Raw genomic sequence first — 12397 nt, 5'->3', positions numbered from 1 at the left:
CGCGTCCCCGCCGCCGCCCCTCCCCCGCCCCCGCCCCAGCCCCGGCGGCGGCGGCGGCGGGGACGCGGCGCCGCAGCTGACACCGAGCGGCCGCGCGTCGCACACCCGGGAGGGCGGCGGCGATGGCGGCAGCGGCGGCGGCGCGGCGCGGGCAGCGGCGGGCGCGGCGCGCGGCTCGAGGCTCGGGGTAGCTGCGGGCCCGGCGCGGATGGCGGGCGGCGCGGGCTGGGCGGGCGCCCCCGCGGCTCTGCTGCGCGCCGTGCGCCGCCTGCGCGAGGTGTTCGAGGTGTGCGGCCGCGACCCCGACGGCTTCCTGCGCGTGGAGCGCGTCGCGGCGCTCGGACTGCGCTTCGGCCGTGGAGAGGAGGTAAGGCGGCCGCGCCCGCACCCGCTCCCTCTCCCTCCCCGCGTACCTCCCGGGGCCCGCCGCGGCGCCTCCTTCCCGGGGAACCTGCCTTGCCGACCCCTTCCCTCCCTTCGCCGGGTCGCGGACTGCGGTGGCCCCTGCCCGAGCGCTGTCCCCTGCCTGCGCCCCGAGCCCCGTGCAGCCCGCATCACGCGCCCGCCTGCCCCCTCCCCTTCCCGGCGGTGTGGAGCCCTCTGGGCGATCTGCAGACCCCCTCGAGGCTCGGCTCGGGCCGGGAGCTGTCAAATCCGGGCCCTGCCACCACCGCACCCGGTGGAGATCGAGATGCAGGGGCCTTGGGTGCGCCCCGCTGGGCCTGGCGAGGCCAGGGGCGGAAGGTACCAGGCGGAGCGCGCTGCGGTCTTGGCGCCTTGACTACTCCCACCCTGCCTGGAGCACAGAGGAGGTGTCTGCCTGGGGCCACTCGGGATCTCGGCCCAGTGCCTGTGACCTCCAATTTGGGCTCCGTGGCAGGCCTGGCTGGCAGCTGGCTGTGTGGGCTGCGGCAGGCCAGCCAGAGCCGAGCCTAGGAGCTCTAGCTGAGCAATGTGTTTTCTTCTGGGGACCCCAGGCATGGTGGAAAGCAGGAGTTGTGTGGACAGTTAGCAGGGCTGGAATTGCAGAGTTGGTGTTGCCAGTGGTGGACAAAATAGTCTCCATAAATGCCAAGAGGTGAGTGACCTCTTACTGCCAGTCACCATGGGGACTGGGGACTGTTGGGGAGGACGGGCACTGTCCTGGCTGGAAAGCATCAGTACCCTCTGCTCATTCTTACTCTGCAATGATCAGGGTTTTCTTCTGGGGACAGAAGCCCTGAGCAATGAGTTTCCAAGGCGACCTGAGACCTTGGGCCCTGTGGGAGAGCCTGAGGCCATGAACCTCAGATAGGCACTGGCTGGCATTCTGTTCCTGGGATGGACAGGTCAGGCCTGGCACTTTAGAACACCGGAGGAAACGTGCCTCCCTGTCACGTAGCAAGTGGGAGGTGATGATTACCCCTCCCGAGGCACCTGGCCATGAGCCAGGACCCAGGAATCCCTGAGCGTTAGTGGGTAGTGGAAGAGAGTGAGGCAGTGTCAGGTTGGAGAACTCCGACTCGGGTGCCTGTCCTAGGAAGCTTGTGCTCCAGTTCCCCATGCCAACGTGATCCTTCTCTCGCCCCAAGGCCAGTAGAGCCCCCTCCTTCGGCCACGGCTCCTGTCTGAGGCAGGCTGAGCAGCCCCAGCAGAGGAGCTCCTCTCAGGACGCAGGCTGCCTCCCCACCTTACCCCTACATAGGATGGCTCCTGTCAGTAGAACCTTGCCCCTCTACATTCCTGTGACAAACCGGACACCTCGCCATCATGGTGATGCCCAAGGACTCCCGTGTGCAGCATTTAAATGTTTGAAGACAGCTGTGCCGCCCGTCGCTTCCCACCCCACTTCCCACCCCACTCACACCCAGCCTCCCTTCTCCATGCCAAGCACTCTCTGTCAGAGGCCCCAAGCCATTTCCAGACAGCCCAGCCAGGGCCAGAGCTGCCATGACAAACTGTGTGACTGCCTGACAGTAATATGAAGGGGCGGGCATGACACCCTCCCCGGCCTCACCTCGTGCCACAGAGTGCAGGGTGCTGCTCCCTTTTCAGTGGTGCCATCCCCTCCACTCACACTGAGTTTCTGGCCACTGAAGCCCCCAGGAGGCTGTTTTGGAAACCTCTGCCAAGTCAGGGATCCTCTCCCTGGGGAAGGACCAGTGATTTCTTCCTTATTACAGAAGCAGTATATGTGTACTGTAGCAGATTGGAAATGTGGATGCCAGGGAGCCCCTGTGTGACACTTCCCTTGGTCATATCCTTGCAGAGCTGTTTCTGTGCTTCTCTGTGGATCTCCTCTGGAAAATGAGATTATTCCTTACAGTTTTGAAACCTAATTTTCCTCCAGTAAATGATCATCGCCTTTCTGCTTCAGTAGATTTTCATCACAATTAATATACAGACCTTTTTCGTATTTCCCTATTGGAACCTAAAATGTCCACTTCAGCTCTTGTGTGTAAGCCCATTTCATCCCCAGGACTGTGCATTGCATCTGGTATAGTGACCCTCAGGTCTCTTACTCTAACACCTTTCTCTCCACCTCGCCCCCACCTTGGAATCCTGGCTTGTCGAAGAGATCAGGCCTGTTGTCTGTGTCATTAACTGCTAGGATCTGAGCCTGTCATTTGACCCTTTTTCCTAAAATTTCATCTTGTTCATTTCATCTCAGTGCGTCAGGCAAAAGACATTGAGAGCCTGCCTCCTTCAGGTCGCTTTCAGTGCTGCCGGCAGCTGGAGAGGCAAGCGCTGTGTATTCGGGAATCCACAGTCTAAGACACAGGGCAGGACCACGGGCAGGACCACGGACAGGGCCCCAGGGCCGGCAGGGAGGCTCTACTCCTGTCCTGACTGAGACGTATGGAAACACATTTTCAGTCTGGTTCAGGGTACAGCAAATTCACAGATGCATGATGAAACAGGAGCATCCTTCCCCAGAGGTGCAGCTCCATGAAAAAATGCTGTGTATCCTAACAGTTTCTGTTTCATTTATTTAAAAATGAGGTGATGACATCGATTTCCTAATTCATGGTATTCTAGGATGGATAATTGTCATTCATTAGATTGGGTGTCTGCATTTTACTAGGTGCCCTCAGAATGCCAGGTACCTCAGGATCAAAGGCTTGCACAAACTGAAACATAGTAGGTTCCAGAATGTGGAATAAATACCCAGGAGGCCTTAAGTGATTGGATGAATGAATAATTAATGAATGAATAAATAATGGGAAACCTCCCATATAGGAGAAATCAAAATAATTTATGTAAATAACTCCCCATTGAGGAAGGGAAGCACAACTTCACTCCCTTAAGTATGAGATGTGCAGCAGCTTCCTTCTGAAGAATGCAGTGAGGAAAGAGGGGGAAAGAGCAACTTGATGGTGGACAAACCTGATGAACACTGTCTCAGAATGTCAACGAGGCCAGTGTCGATAAGTAGCCAGTACTTACCCTGACAAGTCTTCCTCCCCCACCTGTAGCCCGTGTACTTTTTTTTTTTTTTTTTTTTTTGGTACTGGGGATTAAACTCAGGACATTGAGCTTTCAAGGCAGGTGCCGGAACCACTGAGCTAAATCCCAGGCCTACCAGAGTGTACTCTTTTTTTTTTTTCCATTAAGTTTATTGGTACATTTTAGGTATACAATACAGTTACATTCATCATTGGGATCTTGTACGTTTACATGATGTATCTTGGTTCTTATTTTGTTCCCCTTCCCCTGCCCTCCCTTCACCCTCTCCACCCTTCCCTATTTGCAAAGACTGTTTCCATTTTTTTTCTCATATTTTTTCTTTTCCCTTCTTTCCTTTCCCCTACCCCTCCCACTTCCCCTACTCTTTTAGACCTTTTCTTCCTATTACACAATATCAATTATACATTTTTAAAATACAGTATCAAAATTTAGAGGACATTACCACAGATTTTACAGAATTTAAAAGGATATAGAAGGGCTGGAGATTTAGCTCAGTGGTTCCGCCACCTGCCTTGAAAACACAAGGTCCCGAGTTCCATCCCTGAAACCAAAAAAGGATATAGAAAGCATATTACAAAAATCTTTTTTGAAATAAATTTGACAACTTCTAAGAAGTACCTTGGAAGACAAGTTAATGAAACTGACTCTGGAGGAAATATAAAATTTGAATAGCACCTATTAAAGAAAGTATATTCCTAGCTTGAAAACCTACCTATATGACAACAGGCTCATATACATTTTAACTGATAAATTACATCAAACATTTAAAGCAGAAAAAAGGAACACTTCTGCTCTCATTTTAGGAAATCAACATTGTGTTAATCCTAAAACTGGATAAAGATAATAGAAGATAAAAGTATGAACATAGATAAAAACTTGTTTAACAAAACAAACTATTAGGAGTCAGATCTGGCAGTATGTAGAAATTGGTTTTATTATAGGGATGGCAGTGTTGGTTCAGCATTGGAAGATCCACCCCCAAAAGTCATCATTTTAACAGAGGAAGGGAAAAAGCCATATGATCCTGTCACTAGTTGGAGAAAAAGTATTGGACTAAATTCTACAGCTGTTCATGGTAAAAGCTATCAGGAGACTAGAAGTAGAACAGAACCTTCTCAACAGATCAAAGACATGTACACCATACTTCCAGCAAAAATGCCTTATATGAATGGAGAAGATATAATGCTTTCTCCCTAAGGTGGGGACCAAGGGCAGATATGCCTACTCTTCATCTGTCCATTAAATTTTGAAACATAGGGCCAAACCAAAATAGTCTGGCAATAAAATGACACAATTAGGATAGGATTGGCAAGGTAGAAGTAAAATCTTTATATGTAGATGAAATGATCATCTACAGAGAAAATACTAAGAAATCTCTAGGAGCCCCCTAGAACTTGTATTTGAATTTAGCAGGATTAGAAAACACAAGGTATATATAAAAATTCAGGTCTGTGTATACGTGCTATAAATGAAGAATTGGATATTGAAATTTAAAAGTTATGTAGGAGTACAAAGGACCTAGAAAAGTAAAAAGAAACTGTTGGAAGACATTTATTACCTAATTTTAAGACTTCCTCTAAAGCTACAGTAATCAAGGCAGTGTTGGTGTAAGGAAAGACATATAGATCAATGGAATAAAACAGAATCTAGAAATAGAACCACACATATATGGTCCACTGAGTTTTGAAAGATTACTTAACATTAACATTTTATAGAACATAAGCTCAATTCAAGAGCAGAGGACAAGATAGTGTTTTCAGCAAATGGCACTAGAATACCTGGTATCCCTATGTAAAAATTAACCTCAACCCTTTATTTCCATACATAAAAATAATTTGAAAAGATCTGTGAACCTAAATATGAAAGACTAAAACTATAAAACTTTAAGAAGAAATTATAAGGGAAAATGTTCATGAATTTAGGGTAGGGAAGAATTTCCTAGGATACAAAAAACATGATGTATAAAAGAAAGAAATCGATAAATGAGATTCCATCAAAATTTAGAACTTTAAATAACATCATTAAGAAAATGAAAAGTAATCCTTAAACAGACCATATTTATAATACATATAACCTAAGACCAGAATATATAAAGAACTCTTACAGCTCATTAATAGACAACCCAATTAAAAAGTAGACACAAGAAGATGATAAATAGCCAGTTCAGATACATATTGACTTATCATTGTCATGACTTTTTCTTTTTGTTGGATTCTACCCCTTTGCATTTAATTTCTTGTCACGCCCAATGGATTAATTCTGCTGGGCTTCCTGGGGTTGTGATTCTCCTTGTCTTTTCCTAGGATATTGTCTAAAATTTTTTGGAGTGCTGGTTTGGTATTCATGAAATTCCTAAGGTGCTCCTTGCCATGACAGTATCTTATTTCCCCATCAATTTTGAAAGATAGTTTTGCAAGGTACATCAATCTGAGTTGGAAGCTGTTTTCCTTTAGGCCTTGAAATACATCACTCCAAGTTCTTCTAGCCTTGAGGATTTGCATTCATTGAGAAGTCTGTTGTGATTCTGATAGGCTTTCCTTTGTATGTGATTTGTTTCTTTAACTGCTTGTAGAACTTTGTTCTTCTGTTGGGTTTCTGGAATCTTAACAATTATATGCCTATGTGTAGATTTTTTTTTATCAAGGTTAGTTGGAGTCCTATATCCCTCACTTATCTGTATGTCAAGTTCTTTTCCCCTGCTTGGGAAGTTTTCTGCCATCACTTCTGTGCAAGTTTTTTTATGTCATCCGCACTGTCTCCTGTTTCTTCATTGACTCTGATCAGTCTTATGTTATTCTTCTTTGCATCATCTAGCAGCTGCTGAGTTGATTTCTCGTGGTCCCTTACTATTTTAAAGCAATTTTTCTTTTCCTGGTCACTAATTGCAATCTTATCTTCTATATCTGAAATTCTGTCCTTACATTGGCTCATTCTGCTGCATAAGCTTTCAGTGGAGTTTTTCATCTCCTGGAAATCTGTTTGTATCTGTTTTATGGATTCCATTTGTTTCCTGTGTTGGGATTCCATCATGTTCCTCAGTTCCTCTATTTTTTTATCTGTGTCTTCTCTAGATTTATTAATCATGTCTTGCACTATGGGCACAATCTCTGTTGTTATCTGAGAAATTATTTCTGATTTTATTTTTTCCAGATCCCCTTTTGTTGCCAGTGCAGGGAGTCCAGGTGGTTGCGTATCAGTGTTCCATCTCGTTTCCCATTGGGGTTGCTTTAGATGATCTGGAAGTCTGGTTTTGAGACTTGTTTATGTGTCTTCTCATTTTGACGGGGTGGGGGGTGGGTGTTGCTGGAGCCTGCGTGGCTCACCTCCTGTGTACTGAGGGAGGTGGTATGGTGGCCCGGAAGCCTCCTCCTGGGTGCTGGGAGCAGTTCACTTCCTGTGCATTGAGGGGGGTGGTATGGGGGCCTGGAAGCCTCCTCCTGCGCGCTGGGAGCAGCTCACCTCCTGTGCCCTGGGGGAGCCACCCCAGTGTACTCTTGAGGGAAACAGCACAGAGATCCCAACTAGAGATAGAATAATTCTACCAAATAATAGATCTCTGACTTTCCTCTAATTTAGTGACCTGGGAATAAGAATTTTTAAAAGGCAATCAAATGTGATGAAAATGTGCCTTTTAAGGAGTGCAGAGATTGGAGGGACCCCATTGCCCTGACCCTGGCCTAAAGTGATGCTTGGTGCCTGAGCCCATGGTGACTTCTGATGTATGCTGCTTTCCTAACCTCTCTCTAGGCCTTGCCTTCCTCCTCCACGAGGCAGGGGTGAGAACAGTCCCATTCTGTAGGGCTTGGATGAGTTGGTGCCTGTAAAGGGCCTAATGTCTGCACACACAAAATACACAGAATTGCTCCTGCTGCTCTTGTTATTATCTCTCAAACACTTGCAAGCATGTTTGAGAGGCTGTTCTGGGCTGGAGATTTTGTGGGGATTAAGGTCAAGAACTGGAACCAGTATCTGGTGTTCTCAGCCTTCCCTGCTTGCCCACTTTGATCTTTCAGCCCCTCTGCTTCCTTTCAGCTTTCAGAAAATGGAAGGCACTAAACAGCCAGAGAGGCCAGTTTGTTGCTCAATGGTAGTGTTGCTCAGCATGCCCTTGGCCCTGGGTTCAATCTCCAGCACCAGAAAACAAACAAACAAAAAACCACAAAAAAGACCCAGTGATATTTTGGACCACACTTTCCTGTTATATACTCTTCTTCCTTTGCCAGTTTGAAGACCATCCTTCTTGCTAGAAAAATGGAGAGCAGAGTAGCTCAATAGGTCTCTGCCATACTTAACACAGTGCCCTCTCCTCTGAGCCATGAGGCTGTCCTTCCTACTAGAATGGACTGCTTCTCTGGCTTCCAAAAGGGGGTGTCAGTTATTTGGGAGAATAACTCACCTTCAGCTAACCTGGAACTAGCTCATAATTTCCCTCTTCTTGGCAACTTTGCATGGCTTTGGCCAGAAGAACGGGGCAACATGTTTTCTTGTTCATATTGAGGGCAGGTGATATAATGTCTTCCACTAGGCTTCCGCAGCCCCCTGTCACCTCTATAATAATGACTCCATACTAATGAGGAAATGCTGATGCCACCTGGCTGGGTGCTGGACCTGGCAAAGAGACTGGCTGCTGTAGCAGACTGAGACTAGTCAGGAGCCAGCCCGGGGCCCTTGGGGATGTGGGGACTTCTGGGAGCAGGAGAACCCAGAAGTCCAGCTGGATTCTGCTCAGATGGAGCAAAGATTGGATGCCAGAGAAGAAAAGACTGTGTCCCCTACATCTGGGGCTGGAGGAAAAAGCAGGGAAGGCAGAGGCCAGACCAGCTGTTCTCTGTAGGCAGTGGGGAGACCCAGGCAGCCAGACCAAGTATACATGTAGAAAAGGGGCTGGGTAGACCAGAGGCAAGAAGGCACCTCAGGGCTGTGACACCTACAGGGGAGCAAGAGGACAAGAGGAGCCTGACTTGGGTAGTGGCAGGAGGTGCAGAATTGACGGGCCCCGAAGGCCTGCAAAGTCACCAAGCCTCTCTGAGGGTGGAGTTAAGCAAACTCTCTGGAGAACAGGCCCGTGCAGAATGGCAGTACTGGCAAAACAGAAGGAAGGCTCAGGTCCTGGCAGAAAGGTGGGTGTGCCCATGACCTTCTGGGGAGAACGGAACAGAAGCAGGCACAGAGGGACCTTCTCATTCCTATGTTTCCACCCTACCCCATTCCTGTGCTCCTGGGGTTGGAAGTCACTGTGGGGCTGGACGAGGGAGTGGTCCCTTGGGGATAGGGGATGAGCATGGGGCACCAAGCTCTGGGGACCTGAGTTTGGGGAGGGTCCTGGCTGGGAGCCCAGCACTCTGCAGCCTCTCGGGCCCGTGTTCAGGGGACTTGTCCATCTCTTCAGCCACCCTTCATGTGGCCTCATCCACTTGGCCAAACTTCACAGTGCTGTTCCCAAGGCATTGGAAGGAAGTGCCAGGTTTTTGGGGGGCTTAGCAGGGGAAGGGCATGGGCCCTGCCTCCCTTGTTGGGATTGGAATGGGGGACACATGGGGCCTGCTCTGGGGGAGATTGAGCCTTCCAAGCAGCAAGAGGTACCCTTGGAGGGGGTTCCATGGGTGGAGAACATTGAAGCACCCATGAGCCATTGGGGTGTTTGGCATGTGGAGTAAGAATTTTCCTTTTATTTCTGTGTGTGTCCTCTTTTAAAATTTTTGTCCCTTAAGTGCCCCGGGCTGGGCCCAGGCTGTGATCCTCCTGCCTCAGCCTCCCAGAGTGCTGGGATTACAGTCATGAGCCTCCACACCTGGCTGTTTTCTCACCTTTTCACATGAGTGCTGATGGGCACAGGGTCACCAGGCTAGGCAGGCAGAGCAGCCTTCAGACCCAGCCCTGGCTCAGGCCCAGGAACTTTTGCCAGCACCAGAAAGGAACCAGAGGCTGCAAAGGAGAAAGGAGCTGGTCCTGGGGAGGAGCACTTGGCCTGGGCTGGCAGCTGGGGTGCTGGCCAGTGATGCCTGGAGCCTGGGGGCAGGGTGGTAAGCAGCTGCTCCTCCCTTCAGAGCTCTCCACCTGAGGAGCTCAACGCTGCCTCGGAGGGAAGCGCAGATTCAGCTCTGGGGCCGTGTGGGGCCCAGGAGCTTGCACCCCACAACGTGTACAGCCAGGAACACCCATGTTCTCGGGCCCATGTATACGGATCTGTGGCTGGAGGGAGTTCTGCCTCTGCCCTGGGATGTATGCGGGGGATTCCTCCCCCTCTTGCCCTGAGAAACCTGCACCAGGTTGGGTGCAGACCCTCACTCCTGGCTGGAGTTGAACACGGAGTCAGGCAGACCTGGGGCAGGCAGAAGAGACACATCCACTGGCCTGGAAACAGTGTGTGTCCTACCTGGGTTGGCTGGCCTCCTCCCTCAGCCCCCAGTTGTTGTTTTTGTGGGGTTTTTTGTACCGGGGATTGAACTTGGGACCTTGTGCTTGCGAGGCAGGCAGCAGAACCACTGAGCTAAATCCCTGGCCCCAATCCCCCAGTTTTTATAGAGTAGTTTTAGTGAAGATCCCCTTTCCCATTAGCTTTCTAGGTTAAACATTTTTTTAAATTTTAAAATAAATCTTATTTTATCCCTTTCCCCCCAAGTCCCCTCCCCTCCCTATGTCCAAAAGCTTTGTTTCCATTTTTCCTTCTATTTTCACTTTTTTTCTTGTCCCTTACTTCCTTCCTCCCTCCCTCCCCCCTGTTCCCCTTCCCATTTGAACAATTTCTTCCCATTTCCCAACATCCATTTTACATTTCAGTCCTTATTTCTACTTTTGGCTTCTCACGCCAGAAAAACAGTGTGGTATTTAAACATGTGTGTCCGATTTATTTCACTTAAGAGTATGGTCTCAAGGTGCATTCATTTAGCTGTAAATGTCTGAAGCTCATCCTTCTTTATTGCAGAGTAGTACTCCATTGTGTACAAAAACCACATCTTCTTTATCCATTTGTCAGTTTATGGGCATTTGGGCTGTTTCCAAGATTTAGCTATTACAAACTGTGCTGCTGTAAACAAGAGTGTGCATATATCGCTGTGGTATGATGCTTTGAATTCTTTTGGGAAGATACCAAGAAGAGGTATAGCTGGGTCAAATGGAACCTCTAGTTTTAGTTTTTTTGAGAAACTTCACACTGATTTCCACAGTGTTGCACCAACAGTGGAGAAGGGTTCCTTTTCCCTCACAGCCCCTCTAGCATTTGCTATTGGTTGATTTCTTGATAGCAGCCATTCTTTCTGGGGTGAGGTGGAATCTCACTCCACCTGTATATTTATTTGCCATTTCTAATTCTTTATCTGAGAAGTGTCTTTTTATTTCAAATGCCCATTTTTTCACTGGGTCTTTAAATTGGGGGGGGTCTGATTTTTTTGAGTTCTTTGTATATTCTAGATAATAGTCCTTTGTCAGAATAGCTGGTAAAAATTTTTTCCACTCTGTGGGTTGTCTTTTTACTCTGTTGGTGGTTTCTCTTGGTGTGCGAAAGCTTTTTAATAAGATGAGATACCAGTTGTTGATTCTTTGTAGTATTTCCCATGCAGTTTGGGTTCTGTTCATGAAGTCTTTGCCTACTCCTATAGTCCATGAGTCTTTGCCTCAAGAAATCGACCTGTTCTCTCTTCCAGCAGATTTAGTGTTTTTGTTTTAACATTTAGATCTTTGATCCATTTCGACTTTAGGTTAGTGCATGGTGAAAGATGTGGATCTAGTTTCAGTCTTCGGCAGGTGGAAAGCCAGTTTTTCCAGCACCATTTATTGAAGAGGCTCTCTTTCTTCCAGCGAAAGTGTTTGGCTCCTTTGTGAAAGATAAGGTGGTTGAGTATGTCTGGAGTTGTTTCTGCATCTTCTATTCTGTTACATTGATCCCCAGATCTGTTCTTTTTCCAGTACCATGCTGTTATTATCACAGTAGCTTTGTAGTATAATCTAAAGTCAGGGATTGTGATACCCCCTGCTTTGTCTTTGTTGCCCAGTATTACTGTTGCTATTTTAGGTCCCTTCTGGTTCCAAATTAATTTTAGGATTATTTTTTCTAATTCTGTAAGATAGGCTGTTGTGATTTTGATTGGGATTGCAGTGAATCTGTATAATAATTTTGAAAGTATGGTCTAGGTAAAACATTTTTTATACCATTTGCCTCATTTGTACCTACCACATGCCAGCCCTGTTTCACTGCGTAACAGGACCTGGAGCTTACATGCTGATGGGGGCAGGAGGGATGGGAAAGAGATTGACAAAATAGAAACCATCGTGTGGTGTTAAGTGCTAGGAACAAACATAATATAGTAAACAAACATTGGTGCTCTCAGGATGATGTCACAGATGGTCATTTAGGCAGAACCCAGTGGCTTTTGGGGGTTTTTTTGGTTTTGGTTTTGCTTTTTTGTTTTTGTTTTTGTTTTTTGGGGGGCCTTTATGGGTCTGGGAAAGAACCTCAGGTCTCAAGTGTGGAAGCAGAGTGCTGTACCACTGAGCCACAGCCCAGTCAGGGGGCCCAGGAAGAAGCAAGGGCTGCACCTTGCGAAGGTCTGGAGAAAGGCGGTCCAGGAAGAGAGGACCCAGCCTGGGGTCAGAGTAGGCAGAGGGGGCAGTAGTGGGGCCGTCCCGGAGGGGTGTGAGGTGGCATCCCCAGCAGAGAGCTGACCTAGGTGTGAATGGGCCCAGCCTGGCTGCTGTGAGGCAGGCGCTGGGGCTGGGGAAGTAGGAGACCGCAGGGGCAGAGGCTAGTAGCATGTGGCACGGGGCAGCAGTGGAGAAGTGGCTGGGCTTTGTAAACAGAGCTGGGTGGGAGTGGGGCAAGGTCAGGAAAGAATCTGGGGGAGAGTGAGGAGGGGTGGAATGAGGACCCAGGGACGCCCAGGATGCCCGCCTGAGCTCCAAGTGTGGATGTGGAGAGAGCCAGGGTAACAGACTGGTCCAAGACACAGGCCTG

General features: G+C 48.4%; 1 protein-coding gene across 3 annotated transcripts in view; it reads left to right on the top strand.

The window, feature by feature from the left end:
* Positions 1–208: 208 nt before the first annotated feature.
* Positions 209–12397, top strand: part of Rab11fip4 (RAB11 family interacting protein 4) — a 122348-nt gene continuing 110159 nt past the window's right edge. For 2 of the 3 annotated variants that reach the window (XM_004870695.4, XM_087191936.1), the window contains exon 1: positions 209–367. In XM_004870695.4, the coding sequence (XP_004870752.4) occupies positions 209–367 (159 nt within the window). Of the gene's footprint in view, positions 368–991; positions 1079–12397 lie in introns of those variants that run through there. The other variant, XM_087191937.1, reaches the window with a different exon arrangement.

Source organism: Heterocephalus glaber, unplaced genomic scaffold, assembly GCF_053883595.1.
Source record: "Heterocephalus glaber isolate CG9 unplaced genomic scaffold, H.glaber_assembly_v1.0 deba00001564, whole genome shotgun sequence".
Classification (NCBI taxonomy): Eukaryota; Metazoa; Chordata; class Mammalia; order Rodentia; family Bathyergidae; genus Heterocephalus; species Heterocephalus glaber.
Note: the sequence above shows the minus strand (reverse complement) of the source record. Positions and strands in the feature narration are given on the sequence as shown.